This window comes from Triticum urartu, chromosome 2A (assembly GCF_056163025.1).
Source record: "Triticum urartu cultivar PI428250 chromosome 2A, HENAU_Tu73, whole genome shotgun sequence".
In the NCBI taxonomy this organism is placed as follows: domain Eukaryota; kingdom Viridiplantae; phylum Streptophyta; class Magnoliopsida; order Poales; family Poaceae; genus Triticum; species Triticum urartu.
Window position 1 is genome coordinate 149,850,473 of NC_141874.1, and position 20,624 is coordinate 149,871,096.

At 48.2% G+C, this 20,624-nt stretch overlaps 3 protein-coding genes across 7 annotated transcripts; 2 read left to right on the forward strand and 1 right to left on the reverse strand.

The window, feature by feature from the left end:
• The first annotated feature begins 10,318 nt into the window (after window positions 1-10,318).
• LOC125529607 (uncharacterized) lies at window positions 10,319-11,110 on the forward strand. Its single transcript, XM_048694020.2, has one exon. It carries the CDS (start codon window positions 10,561-10,563, stop codon window positions 10,816-10,818), a length of 258 nt encoding a protein of 85 aa, XP_048549977.1. The 5' UTR covers window positions 10,319-10,560; the 3' UTR covers window positions 10,819-11,110.
• A 52-nt stretch (window positions 11,111-11,162) lies between these two features.
• On the forward strand, window positions 11,163-16,205 carry SSN2 (zinc finger SWIM domain protein). 5 transcript variants are annotated; one of them, XM_087543507.1, is made up of 8 exons: window positions 11,163-11,388; window positions 11,501-11,606; window positions 11,714-11,821; window positions 12,015-14,614; window positions 14,689-14,880; window positions 15,395-15,504; window positions 15,594-15,867; window positions 15,945-16,205. In XM_087543507.1, exons 1-4 carry the CDS (start codon window positions 11,294-11,296, stop codon window positions 12,114-12,116), a joined length of 411 nt encoding a protein of 136 aa, XP_087399633.1. In that variant the 5' UTR covers window positions 11,163-11,293; the 3' UTR covers window positions 12,117-14,614; window positions 14,689-14,880; window positions 15,395-15,504; window positions 15,594-15,867; window positions 15,945-16,205. The 5 variants fall into 5 exon arrangements, with proteins under 5 accessions (XP_087399633.1, XP_087399632.1, XP_087399634.1 ...); XM_087543506.1 differs by having other exon boundaries at window positions 15,594-16,205; XM_087543508.1 differs by having other exon boundaries at window positions 15,695-16,205.
• Window positions 14,043-14,682, reverse strand: LOC125529605 (zinc finger protein 7-like). Its single transcript, XM_048694018.2, has one exon. It carries the CDS (start codon window positions 14,625-14,627, stop codon window positions 14,100-14,102), a length of 528 nt encoding a protein of 175 aa, XP_048549975.1. The 5' UTR covers window positions 14,628-14,682; the 3' UTR covers window positions 14,043-14,099.
• Window positions 16,206-20,624: the final 4,419 nt, after the last annotated feature.

Sequence of the window (20,624 nt, forward strand, 5' to 3'; positions counted from 1 at the left end):
AGGGTGCAGCGGAGAAGCCGGCTAACAGAGTTATGTCTGCAGGTATGCTGACGGGTCATCCTGCGGAGGAGATGCCCGGGTCTGCGGGTGATCTTCTACCCGAGCTCTCACAACTGCACGAACAAGTTCGGCAGGTGATGCAAGGTATTGCCCAGGCCTTGTGGCCATCCGTCTCCCTGCCAGAAGGCATTGGAGAGCTTGCGGAGAAGCTCAAGGGAGCACGGCGGCGCTTCTGATTATGGAAGATATCGGCCTGCCGTCAAGGTGCTAGGGAAGCCTGGGCCATGGTGAAGACGCGGTATACCAAGGCTGACCCAAACCACACGGCCGAGGTTGGACCTGTGGGGCCCGATGGGAAAGAGATCCCCATTAGCTTAGTGTATGGGCAAGTAGAATTAGCCGCAAAGTATTCCCAATAGGATTGTAGGCTAGACTGCCTGTTGGATGGTATAGAAGAGGAAGTTAGTCAGTCTACATGACTATGTAATTAAAGTGACATGTATAATGCCTTCTAACCGAATTGTAAATCATTTGTCATGGCGGACCTTTTCGTTTCAGCCTCGGGACCCAATAGTCCGGAGTGTATCTGAATACCCGCTCAGTTATATAAGAACTGGGGTATGCGTGGAAACCAGGCGTAGGGGTCATTAGTGCTTGAACAGACAAGTATCCAACTAGTTATGTTATATTACATGGGTAGTAAGAAACATCTTCCAGGGAGAATAGTTCCGTTAAGGGTTCCTTTCCATGGGTACGCATGCCCTAAAGTGCATGTCCAGACTGCGAGAAGAGACGCGGGCAAAAACATCTGGGGGCACATATGGAAAATAAATAAAAATCATCTTTTGTTCACCGACCGAATATTCCCTTAAGAACACTAGCTTTCAGCTTCACCCAGTCTGAGGTACACATCTGGCAGACCCGGCAGTAACAATCGCAGAGGTGCTCCCCTTATGCCCTAGCCGAATTAACGAGAATGTAGGGCATAAATACAAGAGCCAGGCAACCCAGCTTGGCCAAAACTTAAGTCATATCGATGCATATAATGGTGAAGAAAAGGTACATGCGGAAGAATAACACATGTGCGGGGCATGAAGCCCAGATGAATAATTAAGCTTCTGTGTAAGAATCCCCTAGGTATAATGAGCGCGGTTAGCGCGTCAATAGTGTGCAAGCAAGGCACAAGTTGGCCCTTGAAGGCCTTGAGAAAGAATAAAAGAAAGGAAGATAAAAAAAGACAGATAATGTATATGCAAAAAATGGACAGAGGAAGGAGACGCACATAGAGTCTGGCACTAGGCGTAGAATCTTCGGAGCCTGGCTGCATTCCATGGGTTTGGCTCAAGTCGATTATTCGATGCATCCCGCAGACGATACGCTCCACCGGTCAGAACTTGGTCAATAATGAAGGGACCTTCCCATTTGGGCTCGAGCTTGGTCTTTTTCTTCTCCGGCAGGTGTAGAACTAGCGCCAACGTTATAAGTTTTGGCCCGTACTTCTCTGCTTTGGTATCTGCGAGCCTGTTGCTGATAGAATGCGGAACGGGCTTTTGCCACGTCGCGCTCCTCCTCCAGGGTGTCCAGACTGTCCTGCCGATCGAGCTCGGCTTCTCTTTCTTCGTACATGCGCACTTGAGGTGAGTCATGAATTATGTCACAGGGAAGAACCGCCTCTGCGTAGCACACCACAAAGAAGGATGTGTATCCGGTAGTACGATTCGACATGGTCCGCAGCCCCCAGAGTACGGATTTGAGCTCCTCTACCCAGTGCGTGTTAGACTCCTTTAAGGACCTCACTAATCTGGGTTTGATGCCACTCATGATAAGACCATTTGCTCGCTCAACTTGGCCGTTAGTTTGTGCGTGATAGACAGAGGCATAATCGAGCTTAATGCCCATGTTGCTGCACCAGAGTTTTACCTCGTCAGCCATGAAGTTCGTGCCGTTGTCAGTGATGATGCTGTGGGGGACGCCATAACGGTGTACAACCCTGGATATGAAGTCTATCACCGGTCCGGATTCGGCCGTTTTAACAGGTTTGGCTTCTATCCATTTGGTGAATTTATCCACCATGACCAGTAAGTATTTTTTCTTATGGGTTCCCCCTTTAAGGGGTCCAACCATGTCAATCCCCCAGACTGCGAAGGGCCAGGTAATGGGGATTGTTTGGAGGGCGGTGGGTGGCATGTGGCTTTGGTTTGCAAAAAGCTGGCAACTGACGCATCGTTGGACCAAGTCCTGTTCATCTACCCGGGCCGTCGGCCAATAAAAACCTGTACGGAAGGCCTTGCTTACAAGGGCCTGGGCTGCGGCGTGGTGGCCGCCGAGTCCGGCGTGAATTTCTGCCAAAAGCTTCCGCCCTTCCTCTTCGGAGATGCACCTTTGAAGGACTCCGGTAGTGCTTTTTTATACAGCTCTCCCTCATGGACCCTGTAGGCTTTAGATCGCCGCACTATGCAACGTGCCTCATTTTGGTCCTCAGGAAGTTCCTGCCTAGTTAGGTAGGCCAGGAATGGTTCTGTCCACGGGGCGATGATGGCCATTATTACGTGGGCTGAAGGTGTTATTTCGGTGGCAGAGCCTCCGATTATGTCAGAGTGTTCGGTATCGGGCATTTTGGCCGGGTCTGGACTATCATTACCGGTGTCCCCCCTTCCCATACCACGGATGGCTTAAACAACCTCTCCAAAAAGATGTTGGGGGGGACCGCATCGCGTTTTGCGCCGATGCGGGCGAGGATATCCGCCGCCTGATTGTTTTCCCGAGCCACATGGTGAAATTCGAGCCCCTCAAACCGAGCTGACATCTTTAGGACGGCGTTGCGATAGGCCGCCATCTTCGGATCCTTAGCATCAAAGTCTCCATTTATTTGGGATATTGCAAGGTTTGAATCCCCACGCACCTCCAGGCGTTGAATGCCCATGGAGACTGCCATCCGAAGACCATGTAACAGGGCTTCGTATTCGGCTGCGTTGTTGGAGTCTGTATACAGTATCTGTAGTACGTATTGAACTGTATCTCCGGTTGGGGACGTCAGGACGATGCCAGCCCCCAGACCAGCCAGCATTTTGGAGCCGTCGAAGTGCATGATCCAATTAGGGTATGCGCCGTACTCTTTAGGGAGTTCGGCTTCCGTCCATTCGGCGACAAAGTCGGCCAATACTTGTGATTTAATGGCTCGTCGGGGTTTGTATGTTATGTCGAACGGGAGGAGCTCAATGGCCCATTTGGCAATCCGGCCCGTGGCGTCGCGGTTGTTTATAATATCATTAAGTGGCACTTCCAAGGCTACTGTAATTGAACACTCTTGAAAGTAGTGTCGCAGCTTCCGGGATGCCATGAATACCGCATAGGCTATCTTCTGATAATGTGGGTACCATGATTTGCATGGAGTGAGGACAGTGGATACATAATATACCGGCTTTTGAAGGGGGAATTTATGTCCGTCCGTTTCTCGTTCGACGACGAGCACTGCGCTTACAACCTGATGAGTTGCCGCAATGTACAACAACATTGGTTCACCAATGTTTGGCGCGTCCAGGATTGGGTTGGTTGCCAGTATGGCTTTTATTTCTTCCAATCCGGCTGTGGTAGCGTCCGTCCACTCGAAGTGTTCGGTGCGTCGAAGGAGGTGATAAAGGGGTAATGCCTTTTCTTCTAAGCGGGAGATAAAGCGGCTTAGAGCTGCCACACATCCGGTTAATTTCTGGATTTGTTTGAGGTCCGTTGGTATAGCCAACTGTGACAGAGCTTGGATTTTGGCCAGATTTGCTTCAATTCCTCTACTGGAGACAATGAAACCCAGGAGCTTTCCGGCTGGTACACCGAAAACGCATTTTTCCAGATTGATCTTGATGTCGTATGTTCGGAGATTGTCGAATGTGAGCCTCAAGTCGTCTATTAGAGAGTCGACGTGTTTGGTTTTGACGACCACATCATCTACGTATGCCTCTACTATTTTGCCGATCTGTTTCTCCAGACATGTTTGAATCATGCGCTGATATGTTGCGCCGGCGTTTTTGAGACCAAAAGGCATTGTGTTGAAACAGAAGGGGCCATATGGTGTGATAAATGCCGTTGCGGCTTGGTCGGACTCCGCCATCTTGATTTGGTGGTAGCCGGAGTATGCGTCGAGGAAACACAATGAATCGTGTCATGCGGTAGCATCGATAATTTGATTGATGCGGGGGAGGGGGAAGGGATCCTTTGGGCAAGCCTTGTTGAGGTCCTTCAAATCAACACATAGGCACCAGGATTTGTCCTTCTTTGGTACCATCACCAGGTTTGCTAGCCAGTCTGGGTGTTTTATTTCTCTAATGAATCCGGCCTCCAATAACTTGGCTAGTTCCTCTCCCATAGCTTGTCTCTTAGGTTCAGAGAAACGCCGAAGAGTCTGCTTGTCCGGCTTGAATCCCTTTAGAATATTAAGGCTGTGTTCGGCCAGCCTGCGTGGGATTCCTGGCATGTCTGAGGGGTGCCAGGCAAATATGTCCCAATTCTCGCGTAGGAACTCTCATAGTGTGGCGTCCACAGCGGGGTTTAACTGTGCCCCGATGGAGGCTGTTTTTGTAGGGTCCGTTGGGTGGACTTGGAATTTGACTATTTCATCCATTGGTTTAAAAGAGGTGGACTTGGATCTCTTGTCAAGTATGTCGTCCCTATCCACTGTGGAGCGCAGCGCAGTTAATTCCTCGGCCGCAAGGGCTTCGGATAATGCCTCGAGGGCCAATGCGGCTGTTTTGTTTTCGGCGCCGAGTGCTGTGTCCGGATCACTAGCGAGAGTGATGATTCCATTGGGCCCGGGCATTTTGAGCTTCATGTACCCGTAATGGGGTATAGCTTGGAAGATCGTGAACGCCTCCCGCCCTAAAAGGGCGTGGTGTCCGCTACTGAACGGGGCCACTTGGAATGTAATTTCTTCGGACCTATAGTTCTCTGGCGTGCCGAATACCACATCTAGTGTGATTTTCCCAGCACAGCGTGCTTCCCGACTGGGGATGATTCCTCTGAAGGTTGTGCTGCTTTGCTCAATGCGGTTCCAGTCTATTTCCATTTTTTGAAGAGTTTCCTCATAAATGAGGTTTAATCCACTGCCGCCGTCCATGAGTACTTTGGTGAGTCAAAAGCCGTCCATAATTGGACTGAGGACCAATGCAGCTGGTGCTCGGGCTGTTCGGAATTTAGGTTCATCACTAGCATTGAAGGTAATAGCCGTGTCACTCCATGGATTTATTGCTGCCACGTGGTAGATTTCGGCAAGGCTGCGGAGTGTTCGCTTGCGCCTATTATTTGATGCGAAGATTTCGAAGACTGTTAATACCGTATTGTTATCCCTGGGATGGTGCTCTGTGGCATCTGGGATGAGAAGATCCTCACCACTTTTGGCCACCTGCCGGAGTACCCAACATGCTCTAAGGCTGTGTGTTGGTATGGTATCCGTTGTACTATGAATTTTGTAGGGTCCGTTGAGCCATCCCTCCAATATGGTTCCACGCCCTGTAGAGGGTCTTTGCTTCTTTGTAATTAACTCGGGTGTCTTATGATAGTGCACCCTTTTACTTCGGACTGGGTGTATATTCGGAGCCGGATTATCCCAAAATTTCGTTTCGGTTTTCCAGGCGCTTTCCATCGCATAGTACTTTCATACTATGGACGCCAAGTCGGCGAAGTGTGATATGCCACGGCGACTTATGGCGTTAAGGATTCCCTTGTCCGTGCAGTTATTGCAGAAAAATGAGACTGTGTCTTCCTCGCGACAGTCCTTAACCTTGTTCATCACAAGGAGGAATCTGGCCCAATAATGATGTACTGTTTCCTAGGGTGCTTTCCTGATGTGGGAAAGATCGTTTATGCTTGGGTGGGTGGGTGGCTTTGAGTCCGAACCCTTACCCGATCTGAGACCCAGGGGCCGAGGAGTTTCCAATCTTGGAAGTTCGGGTTTCGGGATGTTGCCCGATAAGTCTGGCCCGCCGCCTGACTCTAGGTTCAGGGCTTGGGTGATGTCCTCCCGTAAACGGGTATCCGGCTCGGAGAGCTTAGGAATCCGGACATAGTTAGTCCTCAAGATAGAGGAAGAATCGCTGCATTGTTCCTCCACCACCGCAATATGATGGGTGACCGGTGGAGAGTTAATCTCCCTTTGATCAGGTTTAAGCCCAATCCGATCATAGTCCGTAGCGACTCCCAAGGCGGCGATGCGATCCAAGAGCTCGTTTAGGGATGAGAGCTCCATTGGATCCATCTGCTCGGCAAATTCCGAGCCGACATGGAGGCTGTTTTCGATGGCCCGAGAAGTCATTGCCGGTGCAGCAGCCGAACGGGCGGTCATGATGAAACTGCCTAGCCGGAGAGTTTGGCCGACAGCCAGGGCCCCCCCGGCGGTAATGTTGTTTTTAACAACGAGACGAGGCATCCTTCCTTACGGTGACGGCACAGTGGAACTCTCAATGAAAGCACCAATGTCGGTGTCAAAACCGGCGGATCTCGGATAGGGGGTCCCGAACTGTGTGTCTAAGGCGGATGGTAACAGGAGGCAGGGGACACGATGTTTACCCAGGTTCGGGCCCTCTTGATGGAGGTAAAACCCTACGTCCTGCTTGATTGTTCTTGATGATATGAGTGTTACAAGAGTTGATCTACCACGAGATCTGAGAGGCTAAACCCTAGAAGCTAGCCTATGGTATTATTGTCTGTTGTCCTACGGACTAAAACCCTCCGTTTTATATAAACACCGGAGGGGGCTAGGGTTACACAAGGTCGGTTACAAAGGAGGAGATATGCATATCCATATTGCCTAGCTTGCCTTCTACGCCAAGTAAAGTCCCATCCGGACATGAGACGAAGTCTTCAATCTTGTATCTTCATAGTCCAACAATCCGGCTGTCCGGAGACCCCCTAATTCAGGACTCCCTCAACGGGCTTGAATCCTTCAGGGAATTCATGATCCAGGACCTCACCAATGAAGCAATGAGGGTGTGTGGGGCCTCTGTATCGGGCCGTATCGTGACGCGGCTCTGATGAAGTTCGTCTACGGTGTCCGGCCTGCGCATGACTGGGTTTGTCACGTCCGAATAGGTGGCCGTTTGTCACGTGTCGAGGTGCGTCCTCGCGATCCATAGATTGATCTGGTAGGTCCTGCTTTATTGTTCAAGTTCTACCGGAGGTCATATGTATGGCCGTGGGCGAATTTACCTTTGCCTGAGTGACGAGGCGGGGCGGGTTGGTGTTCGGCATGGGTTGCCGTTTTGTCCCGGCCACGCAGTGACCGATCAGCCGCATTGTACGATGGTGGTATATACTCCGGCGCCTCCTCGTTGAACCGAGGTAGCAATTTATGCTTTGGGTAGCTTTTGGTTGGGCGCTTGAGGCCGTATTCTTCGGCTGCTAGGACATCAGTCCATTTATCATTGAACAGATCCTGGTCAGCTTGAAGCTGCTGCTGCTTCTTTTTCAGGCTCCTTGCAGTGGCTATTAGCTGGCGCTTGAAGTGCTCCTGCTCAAGAGGTTCCTTGGGCACGATGAAATCCTTAGTGCCAAGGCTCACCTCATCCTCGGAGAGCGGAAGGTAACTGTCATCCTCCGAATCTTTGTGTGTGGCCTGTTTAACAGGGCTAACCTGCGCATCTTCCCGTTCGTCTTGTTCGTTTGTTGTGCCGACGGGGTCTTAGTTGTCTTCGGCACCTTCCGGAGTGTCATCTTCTCTGTGCCGGTGTTGCTATCTTTACTGCGGCGTGACTTAGAGCGGCGCCGCTGACGCTGGCTCTTGGACTGTATTTCGAAAGGTTTATTCTCAACTGGGTCTTTCTTGTCGTCGCCACTGTTTTCCTTTGGTGCATCCACCATGTATACGTCATACGAGAAAGTGGCCGTCCAGCGTCCGGTGAACGGCGGGTTCTGGTCTTCTTCTTTTCCGGCATCGTCGTCCATACCGTCGATGTCCTCGGAGTCGTAATCAAGTTCGTCGGTCAAATCCTCAACCGTGGCCATAAAGTGGGTGGCGGGTGGAAAGCGAAATTCTCCATCGTCAACCCCTAATTCGAGCCGGATATAGTTCGGCTGAGAGTCCTCCGCTAAGGACAGACTTTTTAACGAGTTTAGCACATCGCCCAGAGGCGAGTGCTGGAAGATGTCTGCGGCGCTGAATTCGAAGATCGATAAACGATCAAGGTCAGCGTCTGTGGGTTCGTGTGGTTCGGAACCTACAGCCGGAGACGAGTCCGGTGTTCCGGTGGCATAGGCATCGAGTGAGACCAGGTCCATGTGCAGCTCCAACGCCGTGGAATCTGCGGCCTCCGTGGTGGGGTTAATCCTCCCATCTTTGGATGGCGCAGCCTGCTCCGGCTCTAGGGCCAGAGCGGTTACAGGAGCGATCTCCTGGATGCGGCCCGATGACAGATTTAAGTCATGATCATCGGGAGCGGCTACCGCGGTATCGAATCCGGCGAAGATCAAGTCTCCACGGATGTCCGCGACGTAGTTCAAGCTCCCGAATCTGACCTTATGGCCAGGGGCGTAGCTTTCGATCTGCTCCAGATGGCCAAACGAGTTGGCCCACAGTGCAAAGCCGCCGAATACAAAGATCTGTCCGGGGAGGAAAGTTTCTCCGCAGACAACGCCATTATTGATGATTGAAGGGGCCATCAAACCTTTCAGCGACAGCACAGAGGAACTCTCAATGAAAGCATCAATGTCGGTGTCAAAACCGGCGGATCTCGAGTAGGGGGTCTCGAACTGTGCGTTTAAAATTGATGGTAACATGATACATGAGACACAATGTTTACCGAGGTTCAGGCCCTCTCTATGGAGGTAATACCCTACTTTCTGCTTGATTGATCTTGATGAATATGAGTGTTACAAGAGTTGATCTACCACGTGATCGTAATAGCTAAACCTTAGAAGTCTAGTCTGTATGACTACGGTATTGAGTATCCCCTATTCGGACTACACTCTCCGGTTTATATAGACACCGGGGGATGTAGGGTTACATAGAGTTGGTTACATAAGATGAAATCTTCATAGTTGTTCGCCAAGCTTGCCTTCCACGCCAAGGAGAGTCCTATCCGGACACGGGTGTAGTCTTCAGTCTTCGTATATTCACAGCCCATCAGTCCGGCCCATAGACAACTGGCCGGACGTCCGAAAATCCCTTAGTCCGGGACTCCTTCAGTCGCGGCAGCGGTCTTGCGCGAGGCACGAGGCTTGCCTTTTCCGGAGGGAACGGCCGTGCCGGACGAGGGAGGCGAGGCCGGCGGCGGCATCGAGGTCGATGGCGTCCTTCATGAGGGGGGAGGGGGGTTGTGAGGCGGGAGCACGCGCGGGAGTGAAAATGGGTCGCCATGCGAACGTCAAACAGACACGCGTTCGTTTGAGTCGGCGCATTGGGCCGCCTTTTCTGTCTGCGGCCGATTCAAACAAACGCCAGCAGACGAAATGAGTCGTCCCGTTGGAGTTGCTCTAAGATGCCGTGACGTTATCGCTGTTGCACTCAAGCTTCGGATTAGGATTCAGTGTCGCGGGCTGACAGCGCCCAGAGCAGATTCCTCTCTGCCCCCGTCGTCGCTTCTCCCGCACGGGAGAGACACGCACGACAGGCTGCGCTTTGTAGCAGTTGGAGCCCCAAAAGCAGCCCCGGCCTTGTCCGTCGCGAGCGGAAAGCTGAGGTCGCTCACGGGGACACGCGACCCAGCGCCCGAGAGGCACGGCCATGGCGCCGCGACGCACGCTCTCGCTCCCCCTCTCCCTCTCTGCCGCCGCTGCATGGCCGCTGGCTTCTGGCTCGGCAAAAGGAGAGAAAAGAAAGAAGAAAAGAAAGATGCTGGGCATGCATAGGCTGTGGAGCGAGCGAGCTCGCTCAAGGCCTTTCCCTCGCGCATGGAAAGCCGTGTCCCCTGTTTCCCGGGCCGTTCACCTAATCTGCCGCTAACCTCCGATTCTTCGCTCACTAAACTCCTCACCTAAAAGCGTCATGGACACCTGTGCCTTGTCCGGGACTCCCATGCCTTAATCTCACAAAATTAACCTACTAGTATCTCCGTAACATAAGACATGGAGATGGAGATGATATTTGACTATTTTGACGTGGTGATGGCTTGAAGTTTGAACCACATTTTATTCTTTTGGCACTTTGAACCAGTTGTAATTTCACTTCGAAATAGAGTAGTGCTAGCAACGAATGGGTCAGAGACAAGAACCGGAACAGGCCTTCTGCTGATGTCTGCGCCTGCTGCCCGCTGTTGCCAAGATTCTCTGCGTGTGGCAAGCATTCCTACCCTTTCAGTCATGCGGTATACATGGCCGAATGATTGTGTCCTCGTAGCTCCTGCCTCGCTACGGCAGTATAAAGGGCTTTCCAACTTTGACTGTTGCACGGTACCACTACTACGCCACTTCGCTAATCCGCTCAAGTTTTCTCTCGGCCGCGCGCGCTGTTACATTGGCAGCAGAGCAGAGCGCCTCAGGAGATTCAGCTTCTCTCGTGCACACGCACACACAGAGCAGCAGGGTACTACAGTCTACAGCCCACTGATCCATCCACTCTGTCTGGTCCTCTTGCCCCCATGAATGCATGAGATGCCGGCCAGCCAGAGGTTCCTTTTCTTCCTCGTCGCCTTCCTCCTCCTGGGGGCGACGGCGGCGGCCGGAGGGGACGGCCACGCCGCCGGCACGACCGAGGCGGCCGCGGAGGCGCGCTCGCCCGACGCGGCGTTCGACGTGCGGGCGAGGAAGTGGTGGCCGCGGGTCCCGGCGACCACGGACGGCCTCGTCAGGGGCAGCGAGCGCCGGGTGCCCAACTCCTCCGACCCGCTCCACAACCGCTGACGTGATTACACCACCGCTGCCTGCTCCCGTGCCATCCGATTCTTGGCGCTCCCGCGTCGCCCATGCTTGGATCGTGGCTGCCGAATGTGGCGGCGCTCTGCTAGATCAGAGGCCCAAGATGCGTATACAAATGTAGCTCATTTTGCTTTTTGTTGGCTCCGGTGTTTTGTAATGAGAAATTGATCGGCGTTTTGCCGACCTGTGCATACACATTTCACATTTTCCTTCTTCTTAGTTGAGCTAGCTGGAGTTCAGTTTATAGTGGAAAATTCGATTTTATTTTGTTTTCGTTTCTGTTTCTGCAAAAAAAAAGGCATGTCGGCCCACGGCCACTTGTCAGCCTACCCTGAAGCCTCGCCTCGACGGGTCGCACTCTCCGGTCTCCGCCTCCGCTGCGTCAAAACATCAAACGGCTTGCGCGCGCAACCCACCAGTCCAGTGATCCACCGCAACCGACGCCGCCGCCGTCGCCCGAATGTCCGTCGCTGCCGGCGTCGCCCTCGCCGTGGCCGACGCCGTGTGGGCGCAGATCAAGGCCGCGGGACACGCCACCGACGAGCACCTGTCCATGTAAGTGAACCCAAACAGGCCCGGCACCGCCGCGGCGCCACCGTCTCGCTCGGTTGTTATTCATGCGCGCCTCGCCGTCTCGAGCCCCTGACCGGTTCTGGCGTGCGTACAGCCTCGACCACCTGTTCGGCAAGAACATGCTGCGCGCCTGCAAGATCCTCGACGAGGGCGGCGTCCGCCGCGTCACCGGCGCGCCCAGCGGCCGCTCGCTCTTCCTGGTCTGCTCCCGCGCCTTACCTTTCGGTTCCCACGGCTGCTCGTGCTGTGGCCGAGCCAGCAGGCGATCGGCCGGTTGACGACGGCTTGCTTTGGATTGGCGCTGCAGGTGATGGGGGAGTCCAAGAGGAAGGAGGAGTACATCTGCTTCCCGGAGCACCTCTGCACCTGCTACTCCTTCTTCTATGACATCGTCGGCCGCGGTGAGCAGCTCTGCGTAAGTGCCGTCTCTGTTACTTCGTCCGGCCACATTATTCACCGAGCCTCGTGAAATTCTCCATTAGAGGAATGGATGTATTTGGAATCCAAAATAAGCATTGCGCTGTTACAGGCTTACAGCTGCAATCGGTAGCTCTTGGTTACTGGGAAATCTTGTTTTGATTTTGGGTTATTATTTTTCTTCTTTTCAGTGTAAGCACCAGTTGGCAGCGCGGCTCGCAGAAGCTGTCGGCAAACACCAGGAGATGGAGGTGACTGATGAGGAGCTCGCTCACATGCTTGCTAACCTCTGACTGCTTGAATATTTAAGTAATGCACAATACATTTATGAATGACTGTCTTTTTGGGGGTTGTCTCACCTCTGCCGTTCTAAAAGACTGAATTTAACTTAATGAAGTGTTCTGATCATCTTGGTAAGGTCTTTCTGAGTGCTATATAGGCTTGGCAATCCTTTCGCTGCAATGTTATGCCACATTGATTGTGTGTATAGAGATAGGAAAAGGGTGTCCAAGAAGCTGTGGTAAAATCTGCAGGGTTAGAATATTATCACCTTATCTCTTTTCAAGAAACCAGTATCACCTTCTTTTTCATTGTATCAGTCTATCAGATTACAAGAATGAGGAGACATGTATGAGACCGTGAAATCATTGAGTTATGTGAACTGATCAATGAATTGAGATGATTAATTTTTCTTTCATGTCGAGTTAGTCTTTTCAGTCCTTCAACACATTACAATATTTTCACAAGATAACCTCTTCTCCTATGATGCTTTTGTATAGTGATGCTTGGGTAGCAGGAATGTTGATATGATACACAATGACCGTATGTTACAGAGTTCCTGCTATTTGAACCTGAGGGTTCTGGCATACTACAGTAATCGATATATTCCAGTCTACTGCAGTAAATCATAGTTAATTTTGCAAATGAGCATCATGGTAATAATATCTGAGATATGGATGCTAATATACCTGATTAGCTAGTTCCTGGACCACATGTTTCACTGTATCTGAGTACCTTTGATTTATTTGGTGAGAAGATGATGCCCTCAGCTTAATACGTTGAAGTTTATTTTTCAGATTTGGTGAATACCACGCCTTTAAAAACCAGCATAATTAATACTGATGAATATTATTAAGCTTACAAGAATGTTGTGGTTTATCTATGATATATGGCTACTGAATTCTAAACGTTGAAGACAATAACACCGGAATCTTCTAGCTTTGTAGTATATCATTAATGAGAGAGCCTACTGAAAATCATATAATATCAAAATAGTTTACGGAGGTGGCTTTCCAGAAGTACATGTGATGTATTTCGGAGACATTAGTTTCCAATGATTTTGTGAGCCAACAATTTCTGCATATACAGTGTAATCGTTGGAAGTGTTCTCATGGAAGTTTGTAGTATACATTGTAGCCAACAGTTGTGGTCACCCCGTGTTTCCATTTCTAAATATTTCTTTTGGCATCTCACATTCTCACCTTTTCTCTATCCCCTTGCTTGTTTTTATGCTTCCACAAGAAGATTCCTATGCCATGCACTTGCCTTTAGCATTAAAATAATGGGCTTTTGTTCTTTCCACATATGCATCCATTGATGTGTCAATTTATTATTATTATTTTCTTCTGATTCTTCCACATTACTTTGCTTGTATTCATGCACACTGATGAACCAATTAACATCCTGTCTTTGACAAGAATACACGTATTCACATGTATGACTTGAGATATGCAAATGCAATCTTTAAGGTTGCAGCTGTTAGCCTTTATATGATGATAGTTCAATACAACTGGTGTTGTTTGATAGGCTCCAAAGTCCAGAGAGCATTCATGGTTGCTAACAAACTTCTAATGCATAAAAATGTTTAAGTCTTTGATAAAGCAGCAAATGTGTTGCATGTAGTTTATCTTTTGAAACAACGTTTGGTGATCAAGTGAGGCACATAAGTTTGAATTGGAGTCCTTAGAGCAACGATAATCACCACTATGGTGCTGACTAAAGTTTGTTTCTTATCTCAATTATAGCTTAATACTGATCGGTGGATTGTATGTATGGTTCCTACTTCCTAGTAACTAGATTGAAAATTACTCAAGTTTAAACTTGTTACTCTTTACCAGGTATCACACATAGATTATTTTTTTCTATTTTTGAGACTTGTCTGAGAACTCACTTGCAACTGTGGGTACAAGTTTGGAATCTTATTCCCTCACCTCAAAAGATGATGCAAAATATTGACTTCACAGAAAATGTTTATACATGGAATTATGGATTAGAAATTACAAATGCAGGCTCAAATCAATATTTTCCTCTGGTTGCTTCATGGGCTCCTGAAGACTTGCTTTGAAGCTCCCAGGCCACACGAAATAGGCAGCTTCCTCTACTGCAAAAGGCATCCTGTTTCTCATTTGGCCGTCATGAAATCTTGCAACAACAACAGCGGCCCTTTCACCTTGCGCAGTCAGAATTGTGGAGTGGGGGCTGGCCCTCATAGGTTGGATGAAGGAAGCAGCTGGAGGAAAGCGTATCATCAGTTGCTGAAAGCTTCGTGATCTCCTGGCTGCACACCTTTCCTTCTTGTGTGCATTCTGGTGCCCGCCAAGGGCCTGCGAGCTGAAGAACTTCCTCAGGCAGTAGTTGCAGGAGAACGTCCGTTGAGGGGTGGCCTCTGGAGGCTTAGCTTCTTCACTTCTCAGTGCATCAAGGCCCAGCTTTAGCCATGGTGTCGGTGTACTATTGTCGGCGCGACCAGCTTCATCACCTTGGCTAGCTAATTTCTGCTCTTCTGCTTCAGGTGCTCTCTTCATTTCTTTCTTTGTTGGGAGTGGTGCAATAGAGGATTGCTCAAGGTTTGTGTTATGATGGTAGTCCTCTCGCTTGCTATAAAAAGGAGCAAGGGTCTGCAAGTGGCAATAATTCAGGGGAAAAGGCAAAAGTTTCCAGGAGTTTAAAGTGGATCAGGATATGCTAGTTTGCATGCCTATCTATCTTCCTAGTTTGCTTACGTACCAGTTTCCTTGTCGTGGTGGTCAGCTCGTTGGCTTTTTGTTATCCCGTAAGGTGCGTCTTACATGTATACTGTCCCGTTACGGGAAACTTCAGTTTCTTATCTAGTTCTTTCCTGATCAGATATGGGCCTATTTCAGGTACCAATGTTGCAGTACATATCTCTATGACGTAGTACAGTTTGAAAAACCTCATAGTATGATTGACCATTTTCTGATTTGCTCACCTGTCATCTAGGAATCCACTGTTCATGTTTGTATATTTCCTTACCATGATTAGTTCGGAAATGTATGCGGAAAAGAAGTCTGCTACGGCCGAACGGTGAAACTGCGTCTTCTTTTTCGCTGCTGGACTTTGTTCAGCGTCAATAATGAAGTTTGCGTGGATTAACCCCATTTAATATGAACCCTTTCCAGTCGATTAGTTTGATTGACAATATAGCACTCTCAGTTAAAAGTGCTACAGCCTAGATATTATTTGTTCAAACGTAGTTGTTGCTTTTTTTGATTTGAGGTCATCATTGATCTTATCTCATGCACGTTCTCTCTTTTTGTCTCTTGAGGCTCAGGCATGGACGGCGCCTGGCATTCTCTATCTAGCCCTAAAGCTTAGCCTGCATCAGCGGCTTCGAAATGACTTCAGCTTGAGTGCATCCGCCACTCTTCGGCACTCCCCGAGGTAAACACGCAGGAGCTTTCTGCCCGGGAACAAGTGGATGGTCATGATCCACTCACAGCACAATGATTGTACTTATTTATTCTGTATAGTGATACATGGAGGAGCACTTTTGAGTTTTGACTGCTCGCCTCGGAGACAACTGGGCCTATATGATTGTGATCCATGGAACTGGACCGCTGCTTTCTCTCAGGTCACAGTGAGGGGGAGACGTGAGATTGGATGCTGATTGCGCCTGGTGGATTGGTGACTCTGGCAGCCTGATCCGGGCGGGGTAGGGAGGGTGCAGTAGGGAGCGCTGCGCCGAGGCAACAGGATTCGTTTTGTTCGACGCTGAGAAGAATTCTTCAAACCCCGGGTGGGCAGGTGGGACGACGGCCTGGTCTGTTATACGTCGCTCTCGTCCCTGTTCGCCCTGCCTCATACCTCATCTCGTTCTGCAGTGTTGCGGCAGGTTTTCGTTGATCCATGCGACTATGGACGGATCCCGTTTCCTGTGCCGCTACATCACCTTGGTGACTTGATGTGTGGTATCTTTTGATGTGTCGTGATAATCTCAAAGGTCTGACTATATCTCATTTAGATGAGAGATAATATCTCACATCTAAGTATGACATCAGCACCATCTCACCTTGTGCTTGTTTGTTTGTTTCTTTTCTTTTTTTGTCTCCTAATTTTATTCTCGCAGCTTTTTCCTTGCTTTATCTCGTGTGCCTGTGTGTCGCAATTAACTAGAAAGCAATTGCTTGCATCGCTTAGTCCTGGGCTGTCCATTCTCCAGATTCTGGAACGATGTATGGAACAGATGAAGCGTATATATGTGTGCATATACAGACAACCACCATAATGAGTGCATGCATGCATGCATGATACTCCCTCTGTTCCTAAATATAAGTCTTTGTAAAGATTCCACTAGATGAACTACATACGGAGCAAAATGAATGAATCTACACTTAAAATGCATCTATATACATCCCGATGTGGCTCATAATGGAATCTCTATAAAGACTTATATTTAGAAACGAAGGGAGTAGCTTTTTTTAGGGGTGCATGATACCTAGCCAGCCTCCATCTATCTCACGATTCAGCGAAGATTTTTAAAACCTTCTAAGTACCAATCTGACAAATGGATGAATGATCATGTTTGGACAACGTTATGTTGTAAACATGACTTATATAAATAAATAAATAATTAAATTAAATTTTTTTCATATTTGTTTATTTTAATAATGTAATGAAATCATACAGAAAAGTTTGTAAATTTAACAACAACACATGAATATGAAACAATGTTTGCAAATTCTAGAAAATGCTCATGAAATAAAAAAGTTATTTTAATTTTGTTGGTGAAATATTTTCTTTTGAATTTTTTAAATTTCATGAATTAGAAAGGAATTAACAAATTTTAAAAATAATGTGAATTTAAAATTTTAGTAAAAAATGCTCATGAAATTTAAAAATGTCTACGCGGCAAGAGATCTTGATTTTTTAAAGTTACAAACATAAATTAAAAAACCTTGGTTTTAAAAAAGTTAAAAAAACATAAATTAAAAAACAAAACCTTGACAAGAAAGAAGGTGGCCCCCAATTGCATATCGGGGGGAGGAGTTGCAACAGAGACAGAAATGGCCGCCTCCCCCTATGGAAGGGGGGCTTACAACTAGGACACAAAAAGGTGGGGCCCCAATGGCATGTCAGGGGTGTAGTTGGACTTCCAACTAAGAATAGAATGGGTTGCGGCCCAGTTGCATGTTGAGTGTGGACCTGCAACTAGTATAGGAAAAAGCGCCCCCCCCCCCCCCCGTGCCCCAAATTGCATGTCGAGGGTAAAGTTACAACTTGGGCAAAAATGGTCCGCCCCTAGTTACGAGTTGAGGATGGACTTGCAATTGGGACAAAAAAGGTCGGGCCCCGGTTGCGAGTTGAGAATAGACTTGCAACTAGGACAAAAAATAGGTTGGACCATAGTTGTGAGTCAAGGGTGGGATTGCAACTGGGACAAAAAAGGTCGTACCCCAGTAGTGTGTATAGGGTGGACTTGCAATTGGGACAAAAAAGGTCGGGCCCTAGATGTGAATTGAGAATGGACTTGCAACTAGGACAAAAGGAAGGTCGGGCCCCAGTTGCGAATTGAGGATGCACTCACAACTGGGACAAAAAGAAGGTCAGGTGCTAGTCGTGGATCGAGGGTGGGATTGCAATTGATACAGAAAAGGTCGGGCCCTAGTTGTGAGTCGAGTGTGGACTTGCAACTAAAAAAGGTTGGGTCCCAGTTGCGAGTCGAGGTTGGACTTGCAACTGGGAAAAAGGGTCGGGGCCCAGTTGCAAGTCAAGGGTGGACTTGCAATTGAGACAAAAAAGGGTCACACCGCAGTTGCGAGTCGAGGATGGACTTGTAACTAGGACAAAAAAAGTGTTGGACCCCAATTGCAAGTCGAGGGTGGACTTGCAATTGAGGGAAAAAAAGGTCCGATCCCAGTTGCGAGTCAAGGGTGGACTTGCAATTGGGACAAAGAAGGTTGGGCCCAGCTACGTCGACGATAGACTTGCAACTAGGACAAAAAAGGTTCACCCCACTTGTGAGTCGAGGTTGGAATATAAATTAGGAGAAAATGTCGAGCCCAAGTTGTGAGTTAATGGTGGACTTGCAATTAGGGCGAAAATAGTCGGGCCCCAGTTGTGAGTCTCGGGTGGACTTGCAATTGAGACTGAAAAAGATTCGTCCCCAGTTGCGGCTTGAGGTGAACTTGCAACTGTGACAAAAAAGTTAGCCCTCAGTTGCAAGTCGGGGGTGGACTTACAACTGGGACAAAAAAAATTCGGGCCCAAATTGCAAGTCGAGCGTGGACTTGCAACCGAGACAAAAAAATGTCGAGGCCCAGTTGCAAGTCGAGGGGTGAGATTGCAAGTGGGACAAAAGAAGGTCGGATCCCAGTTGCAAGTTTAGGGTGGACTTGCAACCGGTACAAGAAAAAAGATAGCGTCTGTTTGGTGGTGGACAGTCAAATAACAGCGATGCAAAAAACCATGAATTTAGAAAATGAAAAATAAAAAATGAAAAATAGATAAAAATAAAAAATCATGAATATAATTTTTTTTGGATTTGAAACAAAAGAAATGAAATAAGAAAAAAGGGGAAAAGAAACAAATAAAATAAAATAAAAAATAGCTTGTGGCGCATCCCACGCCAAGGCAACGCATGAGGGCCATGACATGTTGTGAGTCAAAGGGTGGGCTTGCAACATGGAGAACTATGAGTTGAGTTGCGAGTTGAGCATGGACTTATAACTGGGACAACTATAAACTATGAGACCAGTTGCGAGTCAATGGTTGACTTGCAAGAAAGATAAAAACAAATTACGATTCCAGTTGTGAGTCAAGGATGGACTTACAACTAGGATGAAAGACAAAAACACAAGCCTAGTTGCGAGTCAAGGGTGGACTTGCAACTGGGATAAACAAATTACGTGATACGGCTCAAATAGCTTTCAGTCGATTTTGTGGGATGTCCCTGATCTTTCACCGGCGCAAAGAGCTAGCAGAATATACTTGATCGGAAGTAGATGAACTAGAGCAGATGTGTGGAAGAACTTGGAGTAGATGGATCGTAAGTAGTAGACGTGGTGTAGTAGTACTAGAGCTAGACTAGATGGATGGATTATGCTAATGATGATTAGTGGTGGCGGCGGCGACGACGGAGTAATTAGCAGATGAGAATTAAGCACCAGCAGACGGAAGGGAAAGAGATGAGATCGATCCTTGCAGGTCAAGAACTGAACTAACTAGTGCCCTAGAAATCAAGTCGTCGAAACACAAGCAATCACGAACCAAATTATGCAACGCAGGAAACAGACTGCTTCATCATCGGATGCATCTGAGAATATTTTCCATAAACTAAGACCTAACTTTTACATGCCCATATGGCCTTTATTTGTAGGCACACGCAGGCACCTAGGCTAAGCCCGTAACTAACAGAATCACAAACCGGACTCAACAAGGAAAAAAAATATAAAGCATCCAACTAGGATACGTCTGGGACAAAAGTCACAAAACTAAAAACTAGAAGACTTTTACCTTCACGTAAGCTTGCTTTCCTAATTAGAGTTGTACAAGTAGTTGCATGGAGTTCTAAAACAAGGCTCCACTTCATCTGAAGGAATTAGCTCAATAGGCATCTCACCAATACTTGGACCCCTGAATAAAATGTCTTGTTTTTGACTTCCTTGGATATTTCGTGAGAAAGGCATGGAGCCTAATATACCTCTTTGATTTGTTGAATGCAACACTTTCCTTTGACGTAAAGCAGGCACAATATATTTTGATGTATTATCCTCACTATCAGAGTCTCGTTTCGAAGGTATCTTATTTTAGCACCAATGGTGAAACAACAATATTACCTAGGGTGACCGCATCATCCTCTCCCCCTTCAAGCGAAACCGTCATCGGTTTCGGGGCGGTCTTCAAAGGCTCATTGCGTAAAGCAAACACATGATCAATCTTGATAGCATTGTTACCCATAGGTTGCAGCACCCGTTTGATGTCAACATCTCGGAACACATAAGTGGTAGACCTCCCCTCATGTATAGCATTACGATCATATTGCCACGGACGACCCAATAACAACTGACACACATCCATTGGCACAACATCGCAAATCACCTCATCGTAATACGTGCCAATATTGAACTTTACGCATACCTTGTGAGTCACCTTCAAACGTCCGGAGTTGTACAACTACTCAATGCAATGTGGTTGCGGATGTGGCCATGCCTTCAGTCCTAAAGCATCCACCACACGCTTGCTTATGATGTTGGTGTAGCTCCCTCCATCAATAATCAACTTGCAACACTTGTTTTTGATCTTGCATTGTGACTGAAAATTTTTCCACCGCTGTCCCGAACTTGGAATTTGATCCTCTTTAGCTCGCTCCACCATGATGCATGGCAGATCATCATAATCTAAAGGATAGCACATGATAGGATTAGATTCACTTTCCCCTTCCTTGGGCTCATCAGACTCTAAGTCAATTTTGTCTTCGGAAACATATCCATCATTAACAAGGAGCACTCTCTTCTTGTTCGGACAATCAATGTGTTTGTGTCCCCTACCTCCACATGTGTAAC